This window comes from Rhizomucor pusillus, assembly GCF_041956525.1.
Source record: "Rhizomucor pusillus strain CBS 183.67 unplaced genomic scaffold VTP01scaffold_6, whole genome shotgun sequence".
NCBI lineage: Eukaryota > Fungi > Mucoromycota > Mucoromycetes > Mucorales > Lichtheimiaceae > Rhizomucor > Rhizomucor pusillus.
In genome coordinates this window covers 985,885-1,001,575 of record NW_027192148.1, presented here as the reverse complement: position 1 = coordinate 1,001,575, position 15,691 = coordinate 985,885, and the positions used below count along the sequence as shown (strand labels likewise).

The window sequence follows — 15,691 nt, the reverse complement described above, 5'->3', positions numbered from 1 at the left end:
TGATCTCCCTCTCTCTGTCTCTCTCTCTTTGAACATTTGTTTCAACCTCATCATTTGCAATGGATATATATTCTCTTTTTCTGTTTTACACAGCAGTGTGTTTTGAGAAGATAGAGTGAAATCTAAAGCTGTTGTATGACAGCATTGATTTTTCCAAAAGCGAAAAGAGGAGAGGTGGGGGTGGCAGACCGGAGTGTGTGTACGTCTTGAGCGGATTTCACATTGCCCTCTCCTCGTCGCAAAGTTTGGTCTGTCTAGATCCAAAAGATGCATAAATCTCAATCTCAAAAGGACAACCTGGCATCCACCGGCGGATCGTCCGGTGCAGCAGCAACTGATTCGGCTGAGAATGCCCAAGTTGCTGCCGAGAAGCAGCAAAGAGATTCACAGACAAGGTGGGTGTAAGGAAACTTTGGCGGCTGTTGCTGCTGTGGCGACCTGTGGTTGTTGGGAATATTTACAACGCAAATCCTTTGTAGTCTCTTTAAAAAGCTTCTTTCCGAGCGCAACAGGAAATTGGATGAATTGCAGCAGACACACTCTGTTCTGCAGGAAAATCTACGCAACGTCAACAATGAGACAGCCGATAGTAACAAGAAAGATTCAACGATCAATACTACCAAGGCTACGATGGTAACAAGCACCACGATACCATGCATCTAGACGGTTTAATTAATGGCTTATTATTTTCAGGCATTTTCGTTGCTGGGTGATCTGATCGACGAATGCATATACGATGTGATCTCTGAGGTTCACAAGGATGTAAAACAAGCGAAAAATATATGTCAGATATGTCAAACTCGGTAAGTACTAATAATCCTTTTCGTTTAATGAATTTATTGCTGAATTTTAGCCGCTGTTAGGTGTCGAGACTACTGTAAGTATGATGCCGGGAGGAGATCTTGCTCTTCTTTTCTTCTCTATCTAACAGCTTTATCTCTCTGTGCAGCACATCGGCCTGGACAGGATATTTTTGGAAACAGCTACTCGTCGAACAATCTACCTTTGTATGAATGTGTAAGCTGCCACAAGATGATTGCAGCGTCTCGTTATGCACCGCACTTGGAAAAGTGCATGGGATTAGCCGGTCGACAATCAAGTCGAGTAGCAAATAGAAGGTATGGATGAGAAAGGATTTGCAATGTGTCTGAAGGATTGAGATACATGCATGCATAGACTTGGATCTTCTTCGCCGTTTACTTCCGCAGCAGCTTCTTCAGACCATGAGTCTGTGACACTCAGTGATCCAGAGTCTAACACGCCTAGTTCATTGTCTGACGCTAAAAAGAAGAAGAGATCAGCCCTGGTAAGTGTTTGAAAAAGTCAAACATGAAAGCATAAATGCGCGCTAAGTCCTCCTATTTAGCCAGGTGCAGCGGGAGGAGGCGGTGCTCCAGCCAACGGTGTCTCGCGCGTCAAAAAGCTAAAGAGTTCTTCGTCATCCACAAAGTTCTAAAAAGGACAACAACTTTTGCCCGCTATTATCCTCTCACACACACATACGCGCACACACTCTCTCTTTCATACACATCAGACCAATCCTTCAAACTGTAGCATAATACCTTTCACATCATCGCCATCTTCAAACAGGAATAACGATGAATCAACTGATTTCGGGGTCAACAATAGTTTCAAGTTATCTTTTTGCACATGGTAACGTTTTCTTTCATGTTTTGCATGTGATTTGGCTAGATATGTATATTTTTGGGGAGTAAAGTACACAGTATGAAAATAGGAAAATTTAGAAAGAAAGGAAGAAAGGAGTTAAAAACAATGCAATGAGAGGGTGTGCGGAAAAAGAGGAAGAAGAGAATGGGGTATGCTTCTTATTGATCTGTCTCCATAGCATCGTTATCGCCTGGATGCTGCTGGCGTTGGTGTTTCTCTGTGGGAGGGAGATCTAGCGACCGGATGGGTGGCAATTGAATGCGTTCTTCCTTATCACTTTGCGGATCATTGCTTGCTGCTGTGTTGCTGTTACCACCACGCATGCTGCGCAGGCGGTCTAACCATACTTCTGCGCGATCAACCGTATCCGAAAATACATTTGAAACAGACTGAAGCATATCCACCGATTCCTGGCCAAATGTGAGCAACCGGATGGCTGTTTCTTCGTGACCTTTGCTGCTGCGTTGGGGAATGGCCTGCGGATCGCCGTTCGGCTGTTGGATGTTTGATGGTTTCAGCATAGGCGAAGTTGCTGGAGACGTTGTGGTGGATCGGATGTCACTCACGGTTGCCTAGCATATCAGTTTTCATGTGAATAACAAAAAAAAAAAAAAAGAATAATATATGCATCGGAGATCCACCTACCCACCGGCTAGGCAAGTTCAAGATAAAACCTCGCACTGCCACCCGAGCGTGCTGAGGTAATGAACTTCCTGCATATTTACTAATGACATCCACGACTTTTCGCAACGTATCGACAATGTCTTTCTTGATAGACGATAATATGGACGGTGACGGGCCCGGTACAGCGAGCGAGTTTGTAGAAGAAGTAGTAGTTGAGGACGTTGCAAGCGATACAAGGAAATTACGCAGCAGTGTCATCTGCTGTTCAATGTGCTGGACCGCATACTGTAGCCAGCTGAGGCAGTACTTTAAACACTTCATGGATTCCTCGCTCACGACCGCGGCTGTGGTGCCTGCGGCCGAGCTGGCGTGCACCACCAACTGCTGCCAGGTACCACCACCACCGCCTGAGGGAGGTTGGGGCGGCCGCATACCTGCAGCGCGCTGTTGCTGCGGCTTTGTGTGGTACGGAGCCGATCGTACTGGCGACGTCGATCGCGACGATGCCGACGATCGTATTCGTAGTCGACCCTGATCAGCGTATTTTTGCTGCTGCTGCTCTGTGCTTGTTGTTTCCAACATAAGACTGGCTGGCTGACTGCTACTGCTGCTGTGGTTAGAGAAAAAAAAAAATAGTTGGGTGAAAGAAGAGGAAAATGCGGGCGGAGGTATCGGATAAAACGAACATAAGCATGTGATACTTATCAAACAATCGGGCCTCAGACGTCAAAAAATTGAACTCCTGATTTTGCTGAGATTACATCCCACTTCCTAGGCAGATATATAGCAATGCATACTCGATGAAAATGCCTCGTTTTGAAGAACAGATCCTGGCATATAAAATATATCACATAATATATGCTAGCAGAGCCAAACTAATGGTATCTAGCAGCTTCAAAAGCATTGCGTATAAAAACTTCAAAGGTAGCAACGACAAGAACGTGTCGTCTTGTCTTCCATGTCGATAGAATGTTCGCATATCGGTTTTAGTCAGCCATTAATCGTTGATTGTACGTAATTAGAACACGATTATCCTGCTGTTCGCTTGAAAATGGAATGTTAAATGCGTTTTAAACATTGACCAGGTCCCCATCTTCCTTGGATTGATGGAAGTTCGGATTCTGCTTTCACGTGTCTTTGCTTATCGTCTTGAAACGAGCATTTGATACATCTGATTGTGTATGGGTGCAACGCGTGAAAATTGGTTTACGGTGCAAACTGTACATACGTTGGATTTCTGTGTGCAAGTGTATTCTCTATTCTCTTTGTTAGTGTTTTTATAGTGCGACAGATGAAACCGGTATCTTTATTCTTTTTGGAGAAGCTAAATTTCTGTTGCATCGACTGAAAGCACCAATATCGTGTTAAAACAAGTTTCATATTTTCGGGTCTTACAGGATGTCAACTTTAGTGGTAGGGGATCCGCTGTTTCATCTTGCGCTTGTTACATGATGCCTAGCAACAGCAACAGGTTTCGGAGACTGGGGGGCAACAATGACCGGCATGAATCTTATTCAACAACCCAACTGGGCCGCGTGGTTGCACAGACTCATTGGGATGATTTTCTTTTTCGCTTAGAGCTAATTGTAACGTGGATATTGCAATATTCAACACCAAAGCAGGCCGAAATAGTAAAAGCTGGTATCGTTGTGGCATCCAAAGTAAATAATCTGCGTTGCGATGACGAGTAATCTCAAATAGCAAATAGATCTAAAGTTACGCCAGTTTTCAGAAGCTCTGTGCGAATATTAAAAAAAGGGGGGCCAATTGACGACAAAAGGCAGAAATCAGAGTAAAGCTCATCATCTACATAGCAACGTTTAACCATATGTGATGATCCTGCTATTACTCACCATCGTCGGATCGGCCGAGAAAATAGTGAATATGCAATTAAATTTTTTGTAATGACTTGTTCGTTGGGATATCTGATGTTCATTACTGATGCAAGGTACACTTTGCAGTTAATATCATGGTGGGAAGTATATAATGCACATGAATAAATGCTCATCTAGATTGTCGCATAGCTGTAAATAATGAGTATGAACTTCATTAGTGCTGGGAATAAGTAGGCTCCCGTCGGGCATTCCCATATTATCATTACTATTGATCTACTGCAAAATGCAAGCCACCCCCAAAGGGTTCCAAATCCCTGACAGTACCTTTTTCTCAATTGCAGTGTAACTCGTCAATCACAAATATTGATCGACGTAAATATATTTTCGCAGCGTTTGATGGGCCGAGTGGCGTTTTGTATAGTTCTTGGCAAACTTCCCCGAGAGAAAGATAAGACATACGTACATATGTCTTGCATCCAGGAGGATAAGGATCGCCTCCGTGGAACTACCATATCATCTCTGTAAACCCGCGGTCCGGATTTTTACACATTTTTATACGCATCACGATGTGTAATATATCACGTTTATCAAGAACAAGGAATGCAGTGGTGGATGTGTGTGTGAGTGTGTGTGCGATGAGGGATTGGATATTTTGCAAGAAGAATGCCAACTTTTTCGGTATAATTTTATACATTGGTCATCATCAGTGTGATGACGATGATGATGATGGGATGGTTATGTATCAGCCTTAGGAGCTGCTACCGGCGCCGCGTCGACGCCGACTGTGACCACGATGATGGAGCCGTCTCCGTCGTGCGAACGCAAACTCTGGCATGGGCCGGGTATCCAAATCGCAGCTGACATTGATCGAAGCCTGCATGGCATCGATCCACAGAACAGCATCACGCTCTGTCTCGCAGCGGATGAGGAACTGGGGACCATTGGGTATCCTGACTCGAATAACGTGCTTGCGCTTTGTATAATCTGTTGCCAAGCCAGCTTCTGCATCTTGCATTGAAAATGTGCTAATCAGAGGCGCTGCTTCTTGTATCTCCAGGTCGGTTTTGAACTCGTGTTTGGATACACGCAGGCATGTGCCCCACACGGATAAATACAAGTGCCTAGAATACATGGGTGAGTTATGCAATCTATCGTTTTTTTCCACAATGCGGGATAAATTTAAACTTACTTCCACGATCGCTTCTTGGCCTTCTTTTGGGGCGAGTCCATTTCTTTCTTGATGTACACGCGACCAGCGCGTGAGATAGTGCAAACATAAGGCGGCAATGTTTCTTCTTCCTCCTTGTCCTCGTTGTCTACGTTGTGGTCACACGCTGACGATGACGATCGGTCTCGCCCGCACATGGCCCACGGATGGATGGGATCGTCGTACGACGGAGGTGGCGATGCTGGAACCCGTTCTGTTTGAAGTAACGATTTTTCCGATGGCATCACTTTGCTGCCTTGTTCACATGCATTGTTGCTGCCTTGGATATTAGAAGCGAACATATCTTCTTGCTCAGGTCCGGTCGAAATATGAGACGATGTAGCTTGCGAGGAACATGAGAGAACAGTGAATGTGCTGGAAGGCTGTGTTCGAAGTTTCGGCGCACGGTGGTGCGGCGACGACGACAGCGGCGGCGCCATTCGACCGAGCAGTAACTTGTTCCATACTGGAAGAATTCACAGAATGTAAATAGAGGAGTCCTAATCCATTCAAAGCATTCAGTTTATTATATTACCTAACGATGGAATGGAGTTATGCGTTCGTGATGGTTCGACAGGCAAAGTTGAAGTAGTGGTGGTGGCCATTTAATATATGTGAAAGTGGAACGGGCCTGATGATGAAAAAAAGAACAAGGGGCGTTCCTTTGTCTCGCGCTCTGCTAGAAGTATTTATTGACGAGGATCTTTTTTTGGAAATGTCATTGATTGCCCATATGTGGACATGCTTGCGAAAACAAGTCCGTACCTGGAATACAGCACACACACAGAGAGAGAGAAAACGCGCTAACGTAACTTGGCAGCAGCTAAATGGATGGGCGATCCATATGCAATATTTCGCTGCATTTTCAAACTCTACGATACTTCACACTTGTTTATGTTGTACGACCACACCGTCAGCCGGATGGGGAGCGTCGCATCCGGTCGCATAGATGAACGACCTCGAAATATCACTCATTTGCTGCTAAAAAAATTAAAGACACACAAATACAGAGGTAATTATTCTGTTTAATTCAAAAGCAAAACGGTTAAAAAGGTGACGGATGGACATTTAACCCACTTGGTATGTAAAAGTACACAAGGAAAGGAAAAGAAATGGTTTACAGAAGAAGGTAAAGGACTAATTTAGGCACCGTAGAATGGATGGGAAGACTGCTGATGGTGGTGGTGATAGGAGTTTGGCAGGAACGGGTGCTGTGCAAATGGTACAGGAGGTGCTGGCGGCGGCGGCCGATGATGATGATCTGATTTGTGCATAACGACCACACCCAGGAACATATCCACATCGCGCTGCGTTTCTTCGATGCGGACAACATACAAGCAGTCTGGAAGCTGCTCTACTCTGCGCAAGGGTATCAAGTAAAAGTCTTTTACTTTAGTCTTGTTGTGCGCGACGACACCGTATCGGCGACGGGTGTTGAAGTAGTCTAGGAGAATTAGCGCGTTCCGAAGAGCATCCTCTCCTACAGGCTCGATTTCCAGAATAGCAATTTCGCGGCTAGACGAATATTGCGTCTGTGTAATGTAATTTGTCACTCGATCGACAGGTATACGACCTTCTAACCACATTGTAGGCGACAAGACTTCTGCCCACTCCTCTGCTGTCATCACCCGACCGCCAATTTGACGCGCAAATGCATCAAAGTTAGCAACCTGCGGCATATTCACACAGCCATTCCAAATGACAGGCGGTTTAGGCGGTCCTGCCGGCATAGCCTGATCGACTTGCATATTATTATTAATTTCTGTATCTTGCTTGGCATCTGCCTCCTCATCGTCATCCATCTCTAGCTGGAACTCTTCATCGTCGTCGCCTAGCAATTTTTCTAGATCCACCTCTGCCTTCCGTTTTCTGGGTCCCTGCGGATCCACGTATGGACCACGGTCGGATTCTGCGCCTACACCGATTCGTGCCAGAATATCGTTAAATGATTCGTCCTTTGCAACAGTCGGCGTTGTCGGCGTGGCACTCGTGCTTGATTTTCTACTCTCGCTTTGTTCCGCCAAAGAGGCGTCCTGTCGTTGCTGCTGCTGCTGCTGTTCTTGCAGTCTTTGCTGTTGTTTTCTCTCTTTCTCCTGGAAACTAGTCTCTCGTTCACTTGGCAGCATGATGATATCGCCCTTGTGTGTCTTTTTGATAATAGGCATCTCACTTAATTTCAGCACAGAGTTCTTTATGCTCTTTGCTCGCAGCGACTCTGACATGGACTTGAGCTCCGGGTTAGCCATGTCTTCCGAGGACATCTTCACCAGTTCATCGGGAGTGAGATCGCCGGTTACGACGCGGATTTGGAACACTTGGTTAGCCTTGTCCTTGAGATTATGCAAAAGTGATCTGAACTTGTTCTTGTAACGATCGCCACACTGCAGAACGGCCGCGTTCTTGCTTCCTGGCAACGGTTCTCCTAGCTGCTCGTACATTGCTTTTTCGATAGACGAGGCTAGTTTATCGGCTATAGCCTGGGCTCGTGTTGCATTATCGGATGCCTTGTCTCCTCCGCCTCCTTCTTGCTGCTTTTGCTGCTGCTGCTCATCTCCACCTTTGGTAGTTTCTTGCTTGCTCTGATCGGTCTCCTTTGCAAGAGCTTCTTCCTCATTCTTTGGTGTTGACTTTGCATCAAATTCAAACAATGTAGGATCATTCTCCAGAGCTCCTTCAATAATAGTCTTCAGAATAGTTGTCATGTTTTTGATAACATTTTTACGGATAGGATTATCTTCAGGATTTCGACTGTTTGTTGCTGCTGAAGTAGCTGACGGTGATTCAGATTTAGGTTTTGGTGGCACAACTCTGATTTTCTTCTCGCTTGCTGCTGTCGTTCCACTTGATCTACGGCTAGAAGAGGCCGGAGGTGATGAAGGAATGTACTCCGAATCGCCCGTCCTGCGCATAGCGTCCTCTGCAGCACACGTATCGCTGCAGTATGAATCCTCGCGAGTCTTGTTATTGCAAGTTCGCGACAAACATTTTCGCATCTTCGGCTGCCGTTTCTGCTGCTAGCAAAGTCTCTGTCAGTGTACACGAAATTCAAGATAGATGTGATAATAGTGATAGTTTACCTTGCTTTCAGTTTCTTCTGTGACGCGATCGTTCCGTCTAGGATCTACATCCGAGGAGATATTGGCTGTTAGATATAATCGTTCATCATGGAAGTTGTCTTTTCTTTGACTGGCAACCATCGAAGCAGTCCTTTAACCATTCAGACGAAAAGAAGACAAGAAAATGACGGCACTCTGGCAATGATTTCTCTCTCCTCTCTTACTGATACAAGTACCAGAGAGCGAGATACATCATCACCCAACAAAGTACACGTCAACACTCGGCAGTAATCAAAACGCAGAGAGTTGCCTTTGGACTTTCCCAGAATTGTAAAGGTAAAAATGATTGTTTGTATTCAATTCCCAAAAGTGTATCTATAATCGATCGCCAGACAACCCTTCTGGTGCGAAAGCCTCTGGTAAAATCCCCCACGCACGCAGACATTTCCATCATACAAACATATTCACAGCATGCAGAGCAAAGGTATTCCGAGCATATATACGGAAATTTGCTCCCCTTTGCCGCATCTTTTTTCTCTCCATGTGCGTTCTGGATGCCAGCCAAAGTCATTGTACATTGGATGAAAAAGCTTACCTGCACCGCTTTCCTCACATTTCTTACACATCCAGATATCGATATCTTCAGCAACATCAGGATCCAGATCCACGCATGCACAGTGGAACCTACAATTTTGCCAATGCAAATTAATAACTGTCACGATTCAAAAAGTTTGCACGTTTATCACCTACCATTCTTTGCACACATCACATTGGACCATTGGTTCTCCTGTGTAGGGTTTCTGACAAATGCAGTAAAGTTTTTTGGGGCGGCTTTTCCGTTTAGTCGTCTCAGTGGCGGCGGCAGCAGCAGCAGCTGCAGTTTCCGTGCTTTTCGAGGTGTCTTTTGTCGTCTGATCGCGTTGTCTTGATGACGATCGTGTTCGCATTCTTCCATTATCTTCTTCTTGCATAGTATTTGCCGGTTGTGTGCCAGTATTTGATTGTACTTCGTCCGAATTTCCATTCTGGTCCTGATCAGGCTCCTTTTCAGCGGAAGGATCATTTACGGAGTCATTCGATGATTGCATAAGCATTTGCGGCGGGATAAAACGCGATAAATCAGGATTTACGGTTTCCTCTGCTGTCAAATGCGGCATAAAGGAGCTATTATCTCCTTGTGTCAAAGCTTGCAGCTGCTCTGCAGAAAGCAAATTTGCAAGAGAAACGCCGCTTATTTCTCCTGTACTGAAAACATTGGCCCAGTCGGTTCCTCCGAGCGGAAAGTAGAATGGCTGCTGAGGTGTTGCAGTGGTACCTACGCTGCTGCCAACGTTCACAATGTTGTCACTAGATCCTTCTCCAAGATCTTGTGGCATCTGATTTCCCTCAGCCCAGGACGAGGACGATTCATTTTCAGAGCATACATTTGGCAGTGCACCGTTCGCGACACCTTTCTTCTCATTGTCCTTTGTTGCAGTAACTTGTTGCGCTAATTCCGTTTGAGGCTCTGCTTGCGACGGCTGTTTCATTTCCTGGTTTTCTTCTTGCTGATCTCGTAAATCAAAGTAATCGTCGAACCCGTTCACATCCATGAGTTCTGAAGGGAAAAGAAGGAACGAGAAACGCAGCAGGAATGCGCAAATTTTGAAACTGGGTTTTGCGGACATGAAAAATTTGAACGACGAAGAGAAAAGAATGATTTGGGCTTGCAAGACCAACGTTGTCACATTGATAGAAAGGAAGGTCGACAAGCTTATCGGCAATGTGAGGTATTGAAAACACAATAAAAAATTGGAATAATTCCATGTAAATGTTGCAATTAACTTTGAAAGTGATGGCTGCAAAGTAATGGTTGCCGACAAGAACGATGGCACCATCCCGAACTTAAATTTTTCTTCTTCTGACGGTTTCGAAACTTCCTTTTTCTGCTTGCGAACGATACGACTTTACTGCAATGTCTCGAAATTTGGAAGCGATCCAATACTCTCGCGGCAGCTTGCGCATTCTCAACCAGCTTGCACTTCCTCACGAGACCATTTTTGAGCCTGTGTCGACTGTGCAGGACGGTCACGCTGCTATCAAGACGATGAAGACCCGAGGTGCACCTGCTATCGCCATTGTGGCTGCCTTGTCACTTGCTGTCGAAGTCAATGATCGCCATTCCAAGGGAGAGTTCAAGAACGCTGCAGAAGCTTCGAAATTTTTGCTGGATTCTCTCGAATATTTGAAAACTTCAAGACCCACTGCAGTCAACCTATTTGACGCTGCAGCTAAACTCAGGACGATCATCGAGGAAGCTGCTAGGCAGCCTGGAGCTGATGCATCAACGGTGGTAGAACGATACCTTGCGTCTTCAGAACAAATGCTTGTGGATGATATGCAAGACAACAAAAACATTGGACGATTCGGTGCTGAGTACATTGTGGAAAACGTGAAGGACAAGGAGAATCTTTGCGTTTTGACGCATTGCAATACAGGGTATGTCAAAATAGATATCGTCGGTATGTCTTAAAGTAATCTAATTTTGCATTGATGAAAGCTCGCTTGCAACGGCTGGCTGGGGTACTGCACTCGGTATCATCCGTAACTTGCACCGAGACGGATCATTGAAGCATGCTTACTGCACTGAGACGCGACCTTACAACCAGGGCTCTCGCCTGACAGCATATGAGCTTGTTTATGAAGATATCCCATCAACGCTTATTTGCGATTCCATGGTATCAGCCTTGCTTCGTTTGAATCCTGGAGTGCAGGCAATTATTGTTGGTGCCGACCGTGTTGCTGCCAATGGTGACACCGCCAATAAGATTGGTACTTATCAGCTCGCTATCACCGCCAAACATCACGGAATTCTGTTTATCGTTGCAGCCCCATCCACATCCATCGATCTTCACACAGCCACTGGAGAGCAAATTACTATCGAAGAACGCCCTGCCAGGGAACTTGTAAACGTCACCGGCATTTTGGAGAACAAGCAGAGCGCTACTGTCCGCACCGCTGCTGATGGCATCAACGTATGGAACCCAAGTTTCGATGTTACCCCCAGCAGCTTGATCTCGGCTATCGTCACAGAAAAGGGAGTGGTAGTGAAGAAAGATGGTCAAAATGAATTTGACCTTAAAGCTTTCCTCGAACAGTAGAAACCCCTATGTATTATATAACTTTCATTTCTATCTTTAGTATTCATATCCACAACAGTAGATAATAGAAAATTAGAATATCTAGAGTTACTAAATAGACTCACATACAGTGTTAAAATCTGCAGAGTAATCAGGCTTTATCAATTGGCGTTCGGCAGAAACTTTTTTTTCTCGTCCTGAAGGTGGTCCGTGGAGCGAACCCAATTCGTTCAATGCCCGACTGCAGACCCGCTCTTCCCACTTTCTCCTTCGCTGATCTCCATTGACCCGTTGAACCACAGGAAAGATGAATCAGCAAAATCCTTCCTTGCCAAATGGGCAGCAGCCTGGCAACATGGGTCTACAAGAAGATCTTGCGAACGCTAGCTGGCGTAATGAGATTAGTCCGTCTGAACGCCACGCATATATAGCTCAGCTGTAAGGCATTCTCTTATGGATGTCCATGTCAATTGCTAACCCTCCGATTGTATAGCGCTCGAGCTTTGAAAATGCTATCACCCACCACGGTGGAGAATGATATTCTGGTTGCTGCAAGGAACTTTGAGGCAACATTGTTTCAAAGGAGTATGAGCAAGGTGGGTTAGTCTCTGGAGGGGGGAACGAGAGAGCTTCCGAGTCTGATCGGTCTTTAATAGAATCAATATCTGATGGCACACGCAAGAAAAATGGGTCAAATAAGACAAAGCATCCAGAATATGCATGTACAAGGCCGGAGTGGGATGGTTGGCGCCGTGAACGCTGCTGCGCCAGGAGGGGCGAGGATGGTGCCTGACGGTCAGCTGCCGATGGGTGCGAATAATATCACCATGCAGCAAATGTCACCGATGGCCCACCAGCAACAAAATACTCAAATGCAGAACCCTGCTCTTCAGCAGGTCCAGAGTATGCAGCAGCAGCAACAACCTCAGCAGCAGCAATCCCAACAGCAGCCGCAACAACAGCAACAGAACTTTGCGTCTCCTCTGAATATGAACCAGCAAATCGGTGGACAGAATCAACCACGGCCGGCAATGTTCCAGCAAAACATGATGCAACGGCCTCCACAACAACAGACTATGGCTCCTCAGAACCAACCGCAGATGACAAACCAACAGTTGCTGGCGTTGCAACGAGCCATGATGGCTGCGGCGCAGGGACACGGCCAAACTATGGCCAATCAAGGAGGTCAACAGCAAGGCAACGTGCAGACCACCAATCAGCAGCCCCAATTGCCATTGAACCTTCTACAGAGCCTGAACGCTGCCGGCATCAATGTGACACAAGCGGGATTGTCTCCACAGCAGTTGCAAATGGTTTTTGCTCGTCAATTGGCTTTCCATCAACAGCAGCAACAGCAACAGAATGGAATGAATCAGCAGCAGTCGTCTCAACCCAATCCTGTCAATGTCTTGATGGGACAAAATATACCCAATAATGTGCAGAATATGGCTGCCGTGCAACAGAATGCCGCGTTCGCGCAACGTCAAAGCATGCCTGGCACGGTCACTCCGATGCATAGTGCTGCTTTTCCAAATCAAGCTGCTATGGCTCAGAGCAGTATGCCTCAGGCTTCTGCCGCAATGTTGGCTAGCAACCTCACTGCAGCGCAGCAGATGCCAGCTCAACAGACGTCTCAGCCTCCGTTGCAGCAGCAACAACAACCTGGAGTTAGAACTCCAACGCAGAATGTTAATCTTGCGCAGACAAAGGCTCAGATAACGCCTTCTCCGCAAAATATCCTTATGCAGCAATTGCGCCAACAACAGTTGCAACAGCAGCAGCAACAACAACAGCAACAGACACAGGAAGCAGCGGTAAGACCTCAACAACCGCAGGCGACTCAGCAACAGCAAGTGCCTTCTGCTCAACAACAGCAACAACAGCAACAGCCGCAGTCGCAGCAACAACAACAGCGACCTCCTCTTTCCAATGTCACAATGGTTCCAAACACTGCTGCTGCCGCTCAAGGACTTCCAGCTCAGCAGCCACAGCAACAAGTGCCAACCGGCATGATGCCGCAAGCGAATGCGCTCACACTGCAGCAAGCTACCGAAATCATCCGTCAATTAGATGAAACTATACGCAATAACAGAGGTATGTATGAGATCGCCGGTAACAGGTGAGTGTACATCCAAGTAATTCTTTCATTCTTGCAGGTCGCAATGCCACTATGGCCAACTTGTCGGATCAAGAGAAACAGGCGATTATGGAGCAAATGTTCCAAATGAGGCCAATGCTGGAAAGAATCAACGAGAGACTGCCGATGTTTTTGCAAATCACGCAAAGTATCGAGGCTGCAAAGCGCATCATTCTGATGAAGTACATGTTTGAAGATCAGTTGAACATGCTGCCACATACATTCATTTTCGACCTGGAGAGTGTGAGAAAGTTGAAAGATCAATTCTCGAACTATCTCTCCTGGGTACGCACGACTGCTGCTAATCAACAGCAACAGCAACAGCAACAACAACAACAACAACAACAACAACAACAGCAGCAGCAGCAGCAGCAACAACAGCAAGCTGTTCAAGAGCAAAACCAACAGCAGCAGCAACAGCCACAAATGGGACAGACATCTTTGGCAATGAATATCCAAAGTGGAGCCGCTCAAGCCTTCTCAACGCCGCAGGCGCAGGCTATGGGCCTAGGAGTCCAATCAATGCATGCTCAACAGCAATTTACGCAGAATCTATCGCAATCGATGACGTCCGTGCAGCAGCCGGTCGCATTACCGCAGACATCGCAAGCACAGCTGCTGCAACAGCAACAACAACAGGCCCTTGCCCGTGCTCAACAGCAGCAGCAACAACAACAACAACAACAACAACAACAACAACAACAACAGCAGCAGCAGCATGGAACGCCACCAACAACTTCACCTTCAGCGATGGGAGGAATGAAGCGAGGTAGCATTGATTTGAAACTTCCGCCTTCAAAGAAGAGAGCAACTCCACAGACGAAGAAATCACCAACTGTAAGTCGGCAAACAGCAAAAGACAAAACAAAAGTATCGACTCCTGTTTCAAAGTCTACAGGTAGCAGCAGCCAGGGTGACAAGCAAAGGGGTTTGCCCAATGTACATGATGCGGCTCGTGCTCAGGGCGTGCCACCAGACATGGTGAATTTGATGACAGATGATGCTCTTCAGTGTGCCTGGGCGTTGCAAGAGTCTGCCAAGAAGCAAATTACGCTTACTGCAGCGCAAGAAGCTAAATATCGTGAGCGTTTACGTCAAGAAGTTGAACGTATACGACAATCGATGAAAGAGCAAACAGAGGAGGCATCAAATCAAGCCCAACTCCAGCAGCAACAGCAACAAGTTCAGAACCAGTTGGCAGCGTCAATTGCTTCATCCCAACAACAAAAAGCCCAGGTGGCAAATGTACCTGCAAGCTCGTCCCCTGCCATGTCCAACAACATTGTAACATCGGCACCGCAAACGCAGCAAATGAAATCCGAGAATCAGGCTGCTGAAATGTCCAAGCGACCTATGAAAGCACCAATGGATGCGGCGCATATCCAGCAAGCAGCGCAAATGATGCATTTGCTTCAAAATAAACGAGCTGCGGCTGATGCCACCCAAACTGCCACGTCGGCCGCTCTATCCCAGATGGGTGCAACTGCTTCTAGCCCTGCGCGCAGCAGCGGAGGACTTGCTCAGCGACCGCGTCCAGCAGCTGATGAAGCATCAAAAGATGCCGGCATACATCTTAACGATATATTGAAAGACGTTTCTTCGATCTTGGAAAAGAAGGAACCTGCTGAGGCAGAGAACAAGATTTATTTATCTATTGTACAAGGCAGTGATTCGAACGGTGCATTTGCAGTCGAGAATGCGCTCAAGGAAGGATACAAGGACGAAACTTTCAGTGTGGCAGCGGATCACGACCATATTATGGATGTATCAGCTTCCGCAAAGACTCGAGAAGAAGCTCCAAGCGACTGGTACGAAGTCGGCATGGCTACCGACATTATAGATATTGGCGATATTCTGAAAGGATTCGAGTTCGACGATGATGGTTTCATCAAGAGGGATGAGAGCTTACTTGCAAAGAGAGAAGTATCGTTCATGTAAACCATCCTCAAGGGAAAAGAAAGCAAGCATCCAATTGTGACAAGTCATCATATCACAATCTACCCAAAACTGTAATAACAATAAACTATAACCCCACGTTCATATCT

The 15,691-nt window shown here is 46.3% G+C and overlaps 6 protein-coding genes across 6 annotated transcripts; 3 read left to right on the top strand and 3 right to left on the bottom strand.

Annotated features, from left to right (window-relative positions):
• Window positions 1-267: 267 nt before the first annotated feature.
• Window positions 268-1,456, top strand: VTP01DRAFT_9319 (uncharacterized protein; the record flags this gene model as incomplete). Its single annotated transcript, XM_069388538.1, has 7 exons — window positions 268-395; window positions 480-633; window positions 694-803; window positions 864-877; window positions 950-1,118; window positions 1,177-1,306; window positions 1,367-1,456. 7 exons carry the CDS (start codon window positions 268-270, stop codon window positions 1,454-1,456), a joined length of 795 nt encoding a protein of 264 aa, XP_069240825.1.
• A 370-nt stretch (window positions 1,457-1,826) lies between these two features.
• Window positions 1,827-2,874, bottom strand: VTP01DRAFT_9318 (uncharacterized protein; the record flags this gene model as incomplete). The annotated part of the gene is made up of 2 exons (XM_069388537.1): window positions 1,827-2,240; window positions 2,314-2,874. The coding sequence occupies 2 exons, from the start codon at window positions 2,872-2,874 to the stop codon at window positions 1,827-1,829; spliced, it is 975 nt and encodes a 324-aa protein (XP_069240824.1).
• Window positions 2,875-4,875: 2,001 nt separating this feature from the next.
• Window positions 4,876-5,939, bottom strand: VTP01DRAFT_9317 (uncharacterized protein; the record flags this gene model as incomplete). The annotated part of the gene is made up of 3 exons (XM_069388536.1): window positions 4,876-5,248; window positions 5,317-5,800; window positions 5,870-5,939. The coding sequence occupies 3 exons, from the start codon at window positions 5,937-5,939 to the stop codon at window positions 4,876-4,878; spliced, it is 927 nt and encodes a 308-aa protein (XP_069240823.1).
• Window positions 5,940-6,476: 537 nt separating this feature from the next.
• Window positions 6,477-9,982, bottom strand: VTP01DRAFT_9316 (uncharacterized protein; the record flags this gene model as incomplete). The annotated part of the gene is made up of 4 exons (XM_069388535.1): window positions 6,477-8,348; window positions 8,412-8,455; window positions 8,986-9,074; window positions 9,141-9,982. 4 exons carry the CDS (start codon window positions 9,980-9,982, stop codon window positions 6,477-6,479), a joined length of 2,847 nt encoding a protein of 948 aa, XP_069240822.1.
• Window positions 9,983-10,344: 362 nt separating this feature from the next.
• Window positions 10,345-11,530, top strand: VTP01DRAFT_9315 (uncharacterized protein; the record flags this gene model as incomplete). Its single annotated transcript, XM_069388534.1, has 2 exons — window positions 10,345-10,868; window positions 10,930-11,530. 2 exons carry the CDS (start codon window positions 10,345-10,347, stop codon window positions 11,528-11,530), a joined length of 1,125 nt encoding a protein of 374 aa, XP_069240821.1.
• A 286-nt stretch (window positions 11,531-11,816) lies between these two features.
• On the top strand, window positions 11,817-15,584 carry VTP01DRAFT_9314 (uncharacterized protein; the record flags this gene model as incomplete). Its single annotated transcript, XM_069388533.1, has 4 exons — window positions 11,817-11,947; window positions 12,003-12,105; window positions 12,166-13,603; window positions 13,666-15,584. The coding sequence occupies 4 exons, from the start codon at window positions 11,817-11,819 to the stop codon at window positions 15,582-15,584; spliced, it is 3,591 nt and encodes a 1,196-aa protein (XP_069240820.1).
• Between the last annotated feature and the right edge of the window lie 107 nt (window positions 15,585-15,691).